This window comes from Salvelinus alpinus, chromosome 12 (assembly GCF_045679555.1).
Source record: "Salvelinus alpinus chromosome 12, SLU_Salpinus.1, whole genome shotgun sequence".
Taxonomy (NCBI): Eukaryota; Metazoa; Chordata; class Actinopteri; order Salmoniformes; family Salmonidae; genus Salvelinus; species Salvelinus alpinus.
Window position 1 is genome coordinate 46351670 of NC_092097.1, and position 15821 is coordinate 46367490.

The 15821-nt window shown below is 44.7% G+C and overlaps 1 protein-coding gene across 2 annotated transcripts; it reads right to left on the reverse strand.

Annotated features, from left to right (window-relative positions):
- Positions 1-182: 182 nt before the first annotated feature.
- On the reverse strand, positions 183-13415 carry LOC139536242 (solute carrier family 41 member 1-like). Of its 2 annotated transcripts, none has more exons than XM_071336598.1 (10): positions 11840-13415; positions 10106-10213; positions 9829-9900; positions 9206-9350; positions 8796-8942; positions 7550-7694; positions 7133-7212; positions 5172-5306; positions 4186-4334; positions 183-1654 (listed from the first exon to the last, which is right to left on the reverse strand). In XM_071336598.1, exons 1-10 carry the CDS (start codon positions 12032-12034, stop codon positions 1481-1483), a joined length of 1350 nt encoding a protein of 449 aa, XP_071192699.1. In that variant the 5' UTR covers positions 12035-13415; the 3' UTR covers positions 183-1480. The 2 variants fall into 2 exon arrangements, with proteins under 2 accessions (XP_071192699.1, XP_071192700.1); XM_071336599.1 differs by having other exon boundaries at positions 11733-11955.
- Positions 13416-15821: the final 2406 nt, after the last annotated feature.

Sequence of the window (15821 nt, forward strand, 5' to 3'; positions counted from 1 at the left end):
TCCCCCCCCTGTAGCAGAGGATCGGCCTGGGTGCCGTGGTGTTGAAGTACAGGGTTGCCACAAGGACGTGTTTGAATGTTGCTGGTGGTGAGGTCACATTTTATTGATCTGTTCTGTAAAATCACATGACATGCGTTGAATCTACTGTAATATATGTGGGGTCATAAAATGAAAGACAGGCATTGTATGTGAATGGTTTTATTCCAACAATGGAACACATTGATACAAATTGGGTTACTAAAATAACTTGCTCTCTAGGTACAATCTGACTATTGTTCATGTAACAGTTTAACTTTAGTCCGTCCCCTCGCCCCGACCCGGGCGCGAACCAGGGACCCTCTGCACACATCAACAACAGTCACCCACGAAGCATCGTTACCCATCGCTCCACAAAAGCCGCGGCCCTTGCAGAGCAAGGGGAACCACTACTTCAAGGTCTCAAAGTGAGTGACGTCACCGATTGAAACGCTATTAGCGCGCACCACCGCTAACTAGCTAGCCATTTCACATCGGTTACACTAACACATACATACTAAGTCAACATGTCGAACTGTTGAAATCTTTGGTGAAAGTTATATTGTTTGTGTCATTGCAGAGCATCAAATGTGATTTAAGCCTGTTTTTAAAAGTATATATTAATTTACTTAAAAGGACCCATTTATTTGAAGAGATAAGCATAACACTTTTGGCACAAAAATGTTATAACAAAATGTGGGCAACAGTGGTACAGTATGTGTTAGAGACGTTGATACAAACATTCACTTTCAAACCAATTCACTGCAGCAGACTAATTGCCGATCAAGCAACATTGCCGATGTCATTACTTGACTAATAATAAGAAAATAAATACTGCACATGACTCCTGTAGTTTCTACAGTAATGGTTTAAAGGCTCAAATGAAAATAGCAGTGGTCGATCATTGAAATTGTGACACATGGATTTATCCCATGTCCTCTATTGGTTTATAGTGTGTATATCCCGTGAGTGCATTAGTACATTTATTGTGACTAAACTCACAAGTGAACCATTTTTGAGCTTAAGGATAAATGTATAGACAGTCAGCAAACAAACAAGCGCAGACAACATTATTGCTTTGGTACAGTGCATTTGCCATTTTACCATTAAAGCGTTTACAGAGGCGATCTCAACAGGTAGCTTCTATGTGGTTACTGGGTGCTGAAAGACTGTCGAGCTACAGTATACAGCATCTCCCTTATCAGCATTCATTTCTTAAGCCCTGTTGATACCTGGTTCTAACATGCCGCCTTTTCCCTGATCTTTTCCACATTCTGATTGTGTAGACTTTTAAAAGACGCATTGTGATCAGATCTTATAAGTGTAAACGGACAAGATCAGGACGAAGGACGTATGTTAACGGCAGGCATAAACAGGGCTTCTGTGGAGCCAAGCTTGGTGGTTGTCGGAGGCCTGTGAAACTACAGTGTGTAGGCCACGTTGTTAAATCTTAACTTCAGTCGCACTAGACATGGTGGGCTGGTATAGATTGAATGGCCCTGAAGATCAGGGCCAGGAAGCCGGTCCCCAACAGATCCCCCAGAGCCGTGAGGTACGGGATAGAGTAGTTATCCGGGTCCAGCCCCCTCCGCCACATCCAGCGCACCATTAGGTCAGCCAGGTACAGCAGAATCACAACCTGTGAATCAGTTGACAGCACGATGAGTAACCCACTAGTGCAGGTAACTGAGGGAAGTTGGACAGTGCAGAAGCTGTAATACAATGTCCCTTCACCCTGGGAAAGATGTATAGGCCATGTTCAATAGCTTCTCTGTTATACTGTCTAGTAACATCCCATTATAATGTAGATTACTGGCAACCCACACTGTATGTGAACAAGTAAAAAGAAGTTGAGGTCATGTGAACAATAAACATTAAGGGCAAAAACGCGTACATGGTTCACACTGTCTGTATACATTTATTTTTGTTTTTTCAAGTATCTAAAAAGTTGCTAATGACACCACAGGTCATATCAACTCTACTGAAAAATATGTTTAATCTGAGAAGTAGCAGGACTAAAACACTGGGCTGGTGTTCTACAGATGTATCGGTATACTGGTCAGCATTTTCAGCGACGTGTGGTTTGAATTGCAGCGCCGGAGTTTGGCAAGAGGGCTGAAAACAGTAAATCTCTTATTAACATTTCTACTAAGGCCGTTGTTTATATCGGCAATGGCTCTCGTAGTGTAAAACTATGATTTACTCAAACCAAACCCTCAATGTGTGAGATCCAAACAAAAGAGAGGCGTAGTGTAAAGGAACATCTGTCCGTGAAATTGACATAGGCTATCCGGAAGGCCAAAGTTAGTTACTTTAAGGAGCAGTTCTCTCTCTGTGGGTCTAACCCCAGAAGTTCTGGAAAACGGTTAAAGACCTGGAGAATAAACCCTTCTCCTCACAGCTGCCCATGTCCCTTAAAGTTGATGATGTGGTTGTTACTGATGTGGTTGTTGTTTAATGACCACTTCATTAAGTCAGGATTTCTATTTGACTCAGCCATGCCTCCTTGCCCGTCCAACATTTCCTAATCTCCCACCCCTTCTAATGCGACTATCCCCGATGCTTCTCCCTCTTTTACCCCTGCCCCGATACAAAGTTTCTCCCTGCAGGCAGTCACTGACTCCGAGGTGCTAGAGGAGCTCCTGTAACCTGACCCCAAAAAACCATCTGGGTGAGATGGTTTATACCCTTTCTTCTTTAAGGTTGCTGCCCCTTCATCACCAAGCCTATCTCCAAACTTTTTAACCTGTCTCTCCTTTCTGGGGAGGTTCTCATTGCTTGGAAGGCAGCCACGGTTTGTCCTTTATTTAAAGGAGAGATCAAGTCGATCCTAACTGTTATAGGCCTATTTCTATTTTCCCTGTTTATCAAAAGTGATGGAAAAACTTGTCAATAATCAACTGACTGGCTTTCTTGATGTCTATAGTATTCTCTTGGGTTTGCAATCTGGTTTCCGCTCAGGTTATGGATGTGTCACTGCAACCTTAAAGGTCCTCAATGATGTCACCATTGCCCTTAATTCTAAGCATTGTTGTGCTGCTATTTTTATTGACTTGGCCAAAGCTTTTGATACGGTAGACCATTCCATTCTTGTGGGCCGGCTAAGGAATATTGGTGACTCTGAGGGGTCTTTGGCCTGGTTTGATAACTACCTCTCTCAAAGAGTGCAGTGTATAAAGTCAGAAAATCTGCTGTCTCAGCCACTGCCTGTCACCAAGAGAGTACCCCTAGGCTCAATCGAACTAACCCTGATTCAGATGGCCGTCCTACCCATGCTAGATTACGGTGACATAATTTATAGATCAGCAGGTAAGGGTGCTCTCCAGTGGCTAGATGTTCTTTACCATTCGGCCATCAGATTTGCACCAATGCTCCTTATAGGACACATCACTGCACTCTATACTCCTCTGTAAACGGGTCATCTCTCAAGACCCACAAACAAACAAACACTCAAAGACTCAATCATGGACTCTCTTACTGACAGTTGTGGCTGCTTTGCGTGATGTATTGTTGTCTCTACCTTCTTGCCCTTTGTGCTGTTGTCTGTGCCCAATAATGTTTGTACCATGTTTTGTGCTGCTCCCATGTTGTGTTGCTACCATGCTGTTGTCATGTTGTGTTGCTACCATACTGTGTTGTCATGTGTTGCTGCCTTGCTATAATGTTGTCTTAGGTCTCTCTTAATGTAGTGTTCTCTCTTGTTGTAATGTGTGTTTTGTTCTATATTTATGTTATTTATTTTATTTTTTAATCCCAGCCCCCGTCCCCGCAGGAGGTCTTTTGCCTTTTGGTAGGCCGTCATTGTAAATAAGAATTTGCTCTTAACTGACTTGCCTAGTTAAATAAAGGTAAAATAAAATAAATAAATATAATTGACATAAAATTGACATGAACGTTCTCTTAATTTATCACAAAGTTCACAGGTTTATGGCAATACAGACTTACGACTTTATTTTTGCAGTGTCACTATGGAATAACTAGGTTCAATTAAATTCAATAGAATAAAATACTATAGCATAGAAGTATCAAAATAAAATTCCCCAGGGGCCATATTCAGTCTTCACCAAGGCCAGTACTTTTTTTAAATTAATTTTTCACCATATGTCACCTTTTAAAGTAGGAGTGGTACAGTGTGTCATGTCTGTGGTACATATGAATTTGACCTCTGACCTGTAGCAGGGCCGCACACAGGTAAAGGCAGACAAAGGCAGGCCTGAGGGCGCCATGGCCGCCATTCAGTAAGTGGATGGTGTAGAGGAAAAGCAGGTGACCCGGAACTACCAGGAAGACTAGAACCCTCGCTGACTTGGAGTTGACCCCTGTTGATGTAAACAGGAGACTTAGAGGACATCTTAAAAATAAGCAGAAAATAAGCTAAACTTCCAAAACCCTTTTAATGTCTAGGAGGAAGTGTACAAGAGAGGGCAGGGTACTGACGACTGTTACAGGTTAGTAATATTGTGTGTAGATGTGTGCAGTGTTCATTTGACCACTCTGCTTGTTTTGTGTTTCTTTTAAGTTTGTTTGACTGGTTAGCTGAGGAGCTGAAGGTCAGGTAGGGGTCACGCCAGTGTTGTGAAGCACAGGCAAGGGTCAGGGCAGTGTTGTGAGCTGAAGGTCAGGCAAGGGTCAGGGCATTGTCGTAAGCTGAAAATCTGGGAAGGGCAGTGTTGTGAGCTGAAGGTCAGGCAGGGGTCAGGGCAGTGTTGTGAGCTGAAGGTCAGGCAGGGGCAGTGTTGTGAGCTAAAGGTCAGGCAGGGGTCAGGGAAGTGTTGTGAGCTGAAGGTCAGGCAGGGGCAGTGTTGTGAGCTAAAGGTCAGGCAGGGGTCAGGGAAGTGTTGTGAGCTGAAGGTCAGGCAGGGGTCAGGGCAGTGTTGTGAGCTGAAGGTCAGGCAGGGGCAGTGTTGTGAGCTAAAGGTCAGGCAGGGGTCAGGGAAGTGTTGTGAGCTGAAGGTCAGGCAGGGGTCAGGGCAGTGTTGTGAGCTGAAGGTCAGGCAGGGGCAGTGTTGTGAGCTCAAGGTCAGACAGGGGTCAGGGAAGTGTTGTGAGCTGAAGGTCAGGCAGGGGTCAGGGCAGTGTTGTGAGCTGAAGGTCAGGCAGGGGCAGTGTTGTGTCATCTTGTGTGTTTGAAGTTGAAGTGTGTTTTGACTGCTGACCTGAGGAGCAGAAGGTCAGGCAGGGGCCAGGCCAGTGTTGTGTCATCTGGAAAGGCAGGGACCCTGGCATACTCCAGTAGTGTAGGTAGGTGGAGATGCGGCTGGCCTGGATGGCTACCAGGTTACCTCCCACACCTGGGTGAAGGGAAGGAGCCGAACAGTCGTTGAAATACCAGTAGGCATTTTTATAATCGCATTTTGTTGAAGTTGTATGTTGGTCCTTTGTAGCTCAGTTGGTAGAGCATGGTGCTTCTAACACCAGGATACTAGGTTTTGATTCCTGGGACCACCCATATGTAAAATCTATACACACATGACTGTAAGTCACTTTGGATAAAAGCGTCTCTATATGGAATATTATAATTAGTTATTTACATATTTAGGCTTGAGCTTTGGGTTTAGTTAAATTATAGGTATTTATAAGGGTATGATGAAGCGTCTTCAAGGTAATTTTATTTGATTTTGTTTTTCTGCAACTCTTTCTAGTTAATTATGTAGGGATAATTCTGATGTGAATGTAATGGCATATCTTTAAAGTGAGTTTGTGTGCAGAGATAGCATGATCTTGTGTCCATTGGAGGTAAGGAGGGTAAGGAGGATGGAGGGAGAGAGGTGGAGAAGTACAGAAAGATTGATAGGCAGAAGGAAAGAGGGAAGAAGAGAGAACAAGATTGGGAGGCAGAGGGAGAAAGGTAAGAGAAGAATAAACAAGGAGGGAGGGAAAAAGAGAGTGCGAAAGAGAGAGAAAAAAACACTGAATTGCAATGGAAATGTACTTCCTGTCTTGAAATGCCGATTAATGCGAAAAGCTTTGCTAGCGCTAGCTGAGGCTGGCAAAGATATAGAGGAAGTCCTCTGAAGCAGACAGTACATAGTTGTCATTCTAAAGAGGTTTATGTAAACCTTATTGTTAGTCTTCTCCAGCGATGGTGGCTAGCCGTGGGCAACAAACATTGCCATGCTAGTCTTAGGCTGTGTTTACACAGTCAGCCCAATTCTGATTGTTTTTTCAGTAATTGGTCTTTTGACCAATCAGATCAGCTCTGAAAAGAATATGCTGTGAAAAGATCTGCTGTAATTGGTCCTAAAGACCAATGAGTGGAAAAAATATCAGAATTGGGATACTTATTCAGTTGCACAACTGAATGCATTCACGTGTCTTCTGCATTTAACCCAACCCCTCTGGATCAGACATGTTGGGGGGGGCTACCTTAATCGATGTCATCAGCGCCTAGGGAGCAGTTGTTGTTGGGGGTTAATTACCTTACTCAAGGGCAGAACGGCAGATTATTTTCACTGGCAGCTCAGGGATTCAAACCAGCAACCTTTCAGTTACTGGCCCAACGCCCTTAACCGCTAGGCTACCTGCCGCCCTTAAAACGTTACACTATAAAATGACATTGTTTACAATAGCGCAGAGGCTTCATGTAATTAGTCACACAAGTTACAGTAATTTACTGTCATACTTCAAAGACTGTTTAAATGTAACAGGACAAGAACCACGCCTGTCTATTATTTTGTCAAACATGCCATCTATCTTTCCACCAAGACAACCAGATGTTGTCTTCTAAGACAAGGAGTACCAGATTTTACATTTAAGGTTACATCATATGTTACAGTAGTGGACAGGTTAGGGATGAGTGGAACTTAATGCTCTTTTCATAACCACTTGAGACCAATAAAGCTATGGCTTCTCGACTCGTACCCATGTCCAAATGAGATTTCATGGCGGTTTTACAAGATACATATTTAGCAATGGTAAGCAGCATTGCAAATGGGGTAAACCTGTTTCTAGTTTTGCCCATGCAGCTGTTTCTTAGAGGGCTCCTTGTGGATATTTGTTAGTAAGGAGGAAGTAAGAACTCTTCAACAATGAAATAATATTGAGACAAAATTGAAATCTGAGCATTGAATCACATGCCCCACTCATTGATCTGAGGAGTTAGGTTCGGTCCACTCACCGTTGATTACGGGAGTGAACACCGCCAGGCCCTCAAAGTTCGGGTCGCTCACTGTCTTATCCAGTATCAGGCCCCCAATACTGTGGTTTACAAGGATACAATGGGACACAAACGTCACATAACATGTTCAAAGTTGTAGATTGTCTAAGGGGCATGTGATAAGTTCCACTCTGTGTCCTCCATCTGCACTGATCTGAAAGGAGAGGATAGGTGAAAGTGATATGGTGCATTTATGCCTACTGAGCAGTCGCTGTCACCTGTCCAGTTCTGTAAAATCAGTTTGGATAAAGGTGACAAAAGGCCTTCAAGTTGCGCTTGTAACTGCAAGTGAATATACTGCATTTTTGTTTCTTCGAAATCTAGTTGAAAGCTCATGGATTGAACATTGATAGAATGCTGACAGCCCCAGGCATTTACCTGCTGATGGACATGGCCATGATGACGGGCTGCCACCCAGACCTCAGCACCTCTCTGATTGGAGGAGAGTGCCGGGCGATGACCACCCACAGCGGAATGAGAACCAGGAAAAAGCCACACACCAGAGCAGGCAGGTACCACATCTCTGGAAGACAGGAAAGGTAGTGTGTGTGTGTGTGTGTGTGTGTGTGTGTGTGTGTGTGTGTGTGTGTGTGTGTGTGTGTGTGTGTGTGTGTGTGTGTGTGTGTGTGTGTGTGTGTGTGAGAAAGTGGGCACATTCCACATACACATTTTCTATGCAGGTAGAAAATAAGTGTTACATCTGCAAGACATATTGTATGTCAACATGATAAAATTATCCTATAATCTGGGCAGACCTGAATGGAAATTGCTGGAGCCCACCCTGTGTACTGTGTTGGACATTTATTAAGCAGACCTGAACTAACTAGTCGTGAAAGAAACTGTGCTGCCCTCTACCGATGACACAATTGAAGTACCGAATATTAATTTTCTTTCGAGAGAGTTGAGGATATTTTATTTGGAAACTAATAAGAGATTTTTTTTTGACTACAAAGATCAATATGATTTGTTTTTATGCCTGGAAAGGAAAATGAATGTGAAATAAAATAATGGTGAAGTTATGTAAGATATCTTGTTGGTGCTCATAGTCTATTCCAGTTGGAAATAATGAGAGATCAGTTTCAAACCAACACATTCTACTAAATACTTTGAACATTTGAAAGAACTGGCCTACTGTCTGATTCTTTACCCTTCTCGTCAAAGAGTGCTTCGTGGATTTAAACGGAACGGATTGGTGTAAGAAATATTGTGGAAACTCCATCTAGTCCACCCCATGCATACATCAATTCAAAATGTTTAAATCCATGAGGGGGAGTGAACAAGTGTAGGGAATCAGAACCCAGGCATAATGGAAATGGCTCCACCAAGGTTTTGCCCTAGGAATCATCAATATGGGCCTGGTCAGTGATAGGGGTTAAGGTTCAGATAACATTTGGGCCTATTAGATGTCAAACATCCTTTCTTACTTTTATATATATTTTTCGACTGGACAGAAAGTCAGGGGGACAGACAATGAAAAAGCAATGACAGGTAGGATGGGGGCAAACAGTGGCTGAGCCGAGGCTCGAACCCCGTCGCCGGGGGAGCATGTGTGGTCTGGGAGTCGAGTGTTACCGCTCGACCAGACTCCGGCACATACCAGTTATTCTGCTGTGAGTGATCTGACCTTTAAACCGGAAGAGGAAGCTGCTGACCCCAGCCAACAGAGAGAGGGTGATGAGGTCACCCAGGCTGGCAGCGATGGGCGTGGCCACGTTGTCAGGGTTGATTCCCACTTTCCTGGAGCCAATGATCACTCCCACCATCACCAGGCCTACCGACACAGAGAGCGGACTTTAGATCTAGAATAATCTAGTTGTAGATACATTTGTTGGATAAAAACCCTATTGTCAAAATCAAAACTCAGGAATCCATAATAATTCAAAAATGCCCAGATATAAAACATTATTCTTTGAAATGCCCACTGAGATTGCCATCTTAATTCTGTATTCCATCTGAAAGATGGAAGTGACACTACCTAACACTATCACTGGCTAGTGGCATGACAGCTATTGTGGTTTTGTCTGGTTGACTTGCCCAATGACAGGGCTGCTACAAAGGCTGTGGTGATGCTGCTGGCACATAAAACAGCAGCCTGCAGCAGGTCTACACGACCCCTGGTCATCGCGCCCAACCCCACTGCAGCTACCGCAGCCAGGAAACCCACCACTGTGGCCTGGACCTATGGAGGGAGAGAGAGAGAATAGGAGTGGTAGGGAGGGGAGGGGGAGCAGAGAGAGAGGGGGGGGGGAGCAGAGGGAGAGGGAGCAGGTAGAGAGGGAGAACAGAAGATGCAGCAAGGGAAGAGAGAGAGAGAGAGAGAGAAGGGAGGGAGGGAGGGAAAGGGAGAGAGAGTGGAAAAGGAGCAAGCGAAGGGAAGGGAGAGCAGGAGAGGCAGGGAGCGAAGGGGAGAAAGAATGAACAGAAGAGGCAGCAAGGAAAGAGGAGAGGGGGGCAGGAAATAAAGGAGGGAGATGTAGGGGGATAGAGGGAGGGAGGGAGAATGAGGCATAACACTGAGACATGTCATTGCCTTGATACAGTGAACCCTCTTGTGTCCTCTGTTGGATTCACAGATAAAGGTACTTTATAATAACGTGACAGCACTGGTTTGATAAAATGCCATTGGCTGTGTTTGCTGAAGGAGAGGTCAGTGTCACCTGAATGAGAGCCAGGTTGCTACACACTATCCTCCACTGCTGCTTTGGATCATCCAGCTGCCGAGTGTTCGCCTGATAGGGACATAGACATAAAGTAACGGGAGAAATACTTAACATTTTAAATGGTGTGCGTGTGAGTTTGTATGTAAAATCTAGTTTTAGTTTTACATTCAAACATGTTGTGGCAGCGTTGAGTGCGTGTATGTGTGTGTCAGCAGTGTCTGTGTGTGTGTGTGTGCATGCATGCCTACGTGCGTGCGTGTGTGTGTACACTTACTGCTGTAGACAGTCTGGATGCCAGTGTCATCTCCAGGTTGCCTTTCAGTCCCACCAGGGCTGGCACCAAGATAAACACCTCTGTGATCTCCTTAAACACTTCCCAGTGCTGAAACATACACAATGACCTCTTCAAACATGTCCCAGTTCTAAAACCTCAATAATTATCTCCCTAAACAGTTCCCAATGCTGAAACATACACAGTGACCTCTTTAAACATGTCCCAGTTCTAAAACATGAATAATGATCTCCCTAAACAGTTCCCAATGCTGAAACATACACAATGACCTCTTTAAACATGTCCCAGTTCTAAAACCTCAATAATGATCTCCCTAAACAGTTCCCAATGCTGAAACATACACAATGATCTCCTCAAGCACCTCCCAGTGCTGAAACATAACAATCCCTCCCAACACTGCCAGCCTGGTTGCCAAATATACAGTACTCATCCATTAGCCAACTGCTTGGTCGTTGTCGTGCCAAAACAGAAAGGAGTTGGATCAAGCACAAACAGATCTGGCAACCAGAATAATTCACTGTAACAGGAACAGACGATTACCGTTATTATATCATTTCTTTATTCAGATGAAAACCATAATCTGTTGCTGTTGTCATCCCATTATAATCTAATAACAATAATCTGAACATGTTAAGTATTAGTGACACTAAAATGACAGTCTTACTGTAACTTAGTGGCATACAATAACTTTTGTTGATTACAGGTGAACATTTTTTTTTTTTTTTACGTTTTCATTTCCAATTGAAAAGGAACAAAATCCCTGAGCTTCAGTCAAAGTCACTACCCAACCCACCAACCTATTCCATTATTCAGGGAGTCAGTCACGCCATGCGACTGCTGGGATCTTTCCAAAAGGTGAACCAGGGAAAGAGCTATTTTTCTGCTCTATACTTATTTGCCTATATGTCATTTGTGCTACTCTACTATCTATACACAATGCCTATCTGCATGTTTTATAGAATGCACTTTGAAGGGCAAGGTACTGACCTCATCAGTCAAGTGGGTCATCCATCCTCAAAATTTACCACGGAGTATAGCCACAAGTTAGCCTGAGTCCTAGTTCTGTTGGTGCTGTCGTGCCAACTCTTATTGACAATGACATAGGAGTTTGCAAGACAGCACAAGCAGATTTGGGACTCGGGCTAAGCTTCAAGTGCATGATCTATTCGATATTGACACACATTTTCAAATGGCTGCAGCACTCTCGTGTCGTGGATGCTCTTTCTAGCTGTCATTTATAGCCACTGTCAGGGATCTTCTGACTGCTCTTTGAAACAGCTTTGAAGTCCCCAGATAGATTTGCAGCTATCCTCCTGTCGTCTGTTTATCAGTCTCTCCTATATTTTCCATACCATGCATGTCAAAGCACCTCCTACATTTAAATTGGCCTCTTTATCATTTCATGCTACATTTCCCACAGTTCTCAATGCTTTCTTGATAGTTCCTTCCTACATTTTTCATAGCAAACAGCTCGGCTTCTCTCGTGACACAAGCGTCACGTTGCCGGCGATGACTCAATAGTGCATGCGTCCCAAATGGCAACCTCGCTGATACAAAGCAATCTGCCAATGTAGACACCTAAACCTCTGTGGCAGCGCATCTCTCTCACCTGTTTTTTGCTTAGATTGAAGGGGATTTACTCATCACAGCATGCCCGGATAAATACAACACACACACAAACAAACACATACACACACACTCAAAGTTAGCCCATACTTGAACCAAGTCCATGACTATGCCTGCCGCCACCATGCCCAGGCCGGCCACCACGTAGGGCAGTAGGATCTGAGCCAAGATGAGCCAGGCACTCTCAGGCAGATAGCCATGGGGGGAGTGGGTCAGCTTACAGGTGAAGCCCCTCAGCTTCTTCCCCTGGTAGCACAGCTCTAGCTCTAAATGGGTGACTACCATGGTCTCCGCAGGTCCCAGTTACCCCATCTGGAAAGTCACCAGTAGTGGTTAAGGGAGTGACAGCTTCCCCTTTTCACACCAATCTCCACCACTAATGTCTTCTCTGTGGTATGTTCTCCTCTTTGATAGTTTAGTTTAGTGAATGGAAGTTTCTTCTGAGGAGGGAAGCCTGGTTTTGACGACAACAAGAGGGGAGATTCCTTCCAGTCGACAGCAGCAAATCGCCAAACGCTCTTCAACCAATCCACTGGGCTCTACGTATTTCAGAGGCTTTAGAATGACAGTTTGTTTGTCCTTCTGAATGAGAATGACATTAGAATGACAGCTTGTCCTTCCATCTTTAGTCAACGTTGCTAAGATAACACAACAAAGAATGCCAATGGTTGTGTTATCTTATCAGGCTGAAGAACGACATAGACTGCCTTTGACCTCTGGGGTGGAGGTCACATACACACGCAGATATGGGTCCTCCAGATAGGACACCCGCCGCAGACAGACAGACACAAACACTCACACACACACTCCTCACGCTTCGCTCTTCAGTAGGCGAGCTGCCGAGGAGCTCCGCTGGAAGCAGCCGGTGCGTTTGCCGCCGCGGGGTCTGAAAAACGTCCACGTTCTCTGCGACAAGGACAACCAGAAGGCTGCTAACTTTTTCTCTGCCCTCCCCAGCCGCTGCTCGTGATGCCTCTGCTCGTCCCACTGCCCTGTGTGAGCAGCCTGGCTGGCCTGGAGTCCCTTTCTCATGTTGGGCTGGAGAGACGTGACGTGTGGCGCTGGTTGGTGAGTCGCAGATGAGAAACGAGGTGATAATAGATGACGGTCCGTGGTTCTAATGCTCGGGAAGGCGAAGGACTGCAGGGTGACATTGAGTGAGGATGATGAGGTGTGAGTCCCGAGGCGAAGCGTTAAGAGTACCTGTCCAGTCGCTGGCAGGGGTTTCCTCTCCTCTGGGACGCAAACAAATTGGGTCGTGATGGTATTTCTGTGCAAGTGGGAGAGAAGGAGGGGTGCTGCTGTCGTCTGTGCGAGCAGGGCTATCAGACTGAAACGGGTGGGAGAGAAGGAGGGGTGCTGCTGTCGTCTGTGCGAGCAGGGCTATCAGACTGAAACGGGTGGGAGAGAAGGAGGGATGCTGCTGTCGTCTGTGCGAGCAGGGCTATCAGACTGAAACGGGTGGGAGAGAAGGAGGGGTGCTGCTGTCGTCTGTGCGAGCAGGGCTATAAGACTGAAACGGGGTCTCTATCTCTCTCTTTCTATCCCTCTCTCTCCTTTGCTCTTTCTATTTTCATTCTTTCTACCTTTCCCTCTGTCTCATGATAACTCCATCTTGTTCCTCTCTTTTCTTCCTCGTTGTTTCATCCTCAGTGCTAGCATGTGTTGTACCTGTCACCAACACGTGGCATTAGCCTGGTCCCCTCTAAAGGACATCTGTTTTCCTTTCTGATTGTCTCCCCTCCATTTGCGTAACATCTTCTGAGTTTTTTGGGTTTTGGCTCTTTCTACCTGTTAGTATTATTAGCCAGTCTCTCACCCCCTGTCTTTGTCTCTATATATCCCCCTTTCCTTCTCACTTAAATTCAGATTGAAACACCACATTGACTAGAGAGACATTTAGTAAATATTTGCCAAACACTGGAAGTGACGTAAATATCAATAGCTTCTTAATCATTCATGACCATGACAGACATTTGAGACCTGCACGCTGTTATCCAGAGAGAGAAGGAACCGAGTTCAGCTCTTTATCCCTCCTTGTCCTATAGCCCCCACCCCCCCCCACCCCACACACACGTGCGCATACACACACGCACACACTGAAAGTGACTCAGCTGAGGCGTCCCTGAGACGTGGCGTGGACAGTCTGTTGCCTCCTGCTCCGCCACTGACACCTTGTTGGAATTTAGAAGCACGGTTTATACCTGGTTCTAACTTGCATCCTTTGTCCTGATCTTGTACACATTTTGATTGTCTACACCTGTCTAAAAATGTGGACAATCAAAAGACACATTGCGATCAGATCATCCTGCCCACTTCCGGAGGTAGTCAGACACGCTTTGTGTCTGGATATCTTACAAGTGTAGACAGATCTGGACAGAGAAACCATTTAAATCATCATCATTATTCTGCCCTCTAAAATCATTGACAGATGGCACTATTGACTGATTACATCAACAAGTGTCTTACAGTAAATAAATATGACTTTGAATGAATAGCTGTGAACACATTTGCATAAAGGAAGGAACCAGGAAGTCTGGTCACAATGCAGAGACAGTGGATGGATAACAGACACAGTTTAATACCATGAGTAGCAGTGTAGGCTGCTGAGGGGAGGACGGCTCATAATAATGGCTGGAAAGGAGCTAATGGAATGGCATCCAACACATGGAACCCATGTGTTGGATACCATTCTATTTATTCCACTCTAGCCATTACCACGAGCCTGTACTCCACAATTAAGGTGCCACCAACCTCCAGTGATGAGTAGACACATTTCTGGAAATGTGGGCACAATCAGAATGTAGACCAGATCAGGACAAAGGACCCATGTTAGCTCCAGGTTTAAACGGATCTAAACTGTAAACTCATGACTATGGGACACGTTTATAATTGAGAGATTATTTGTTGCTTATACCCACAAGATAATGGCAATAAAAATATAATTACTTCATTAATCATTCTATTTATATGATAATGCCTGCTCTGATTTTCCAATTGTTGACCTGAAATGTCAAAATTCCTACCACTTTAGGATCTATGGCCCTGTCCACACACAGGTTGTACAACTAATGTACAGCGCATTTGACACAATGGTTTGGTACAACTGCTATTTTTGTGATACATTTATGTGCAGACAAGCTTTCAGTTGTATACACACAACCATTGTGCAGTCTCCACAATGCTTGTGTAATTATTTTTGTGAAGAAAATCGATCAAAACCACTGTCAAATGTGCTGTACAACAGTTGTACAACTTGGGTGTGAACCTGGCCTATTTGAGCCATATAATCATCAGTGTGTGTGCAGTGAAAACAAAGTTTAGTGAAACTTACAAGCTATACATGTAGTAGTCCACACTGACATATTGATAGCAATGGCCTTTGGGTTTGTTGTTATATGGCAAGTCTATGGGACTCAATGACAGGCTAGACAACCCATTACACACCTTGAGTTGGATCCAGGATTACATAATGAAATCCAAGGAAAGACTGTCTGGCACTTGCTATGCAGAGCTTGTCTTTAGACCGAGGTTGTTGTAGACGTGGTTGCATTTTTTTATTAGGAACTGTACAGATCGAGACGAATGTGATGCATTTGTGTATGTTATACTGTACTACCTTCTCTGTCGGACTGTGGTCCGTCAAAAGTTTAATGCTTTGACATATGTAAACTCTTCATTAAGATGGACAACAATACTGAGTAAAAACACGGATAGCCTGTTTGTCACTTCCAACCTGAAAGGGACTGGCCAAAGGGCAGATCGGGCAAATGCCCGGTGGGCCAGTCCATCTTTAGGCCGGTGGGCCAGTCTTATGAGGGGGAAAAAAGGGAGAGAAGTGTAACTGTCCACACTAATAGGCCTCTGTTATCCCGTTGTACCAAAAATGACATGTTCCTAGTGGTGGCGTGCCATTGAGGTCCCTGTGACCCCCCACAATGTCCCAGCTTCTCTCTGAGCTGTGACCTTTACATTTTAACGTGGATCTTCCGCGATATGGATTGAATGCAGCCCTTACATTCCCTTCACCCACCTGTACAGCATCCAGAACTATACCTGCAGTCATCATCCC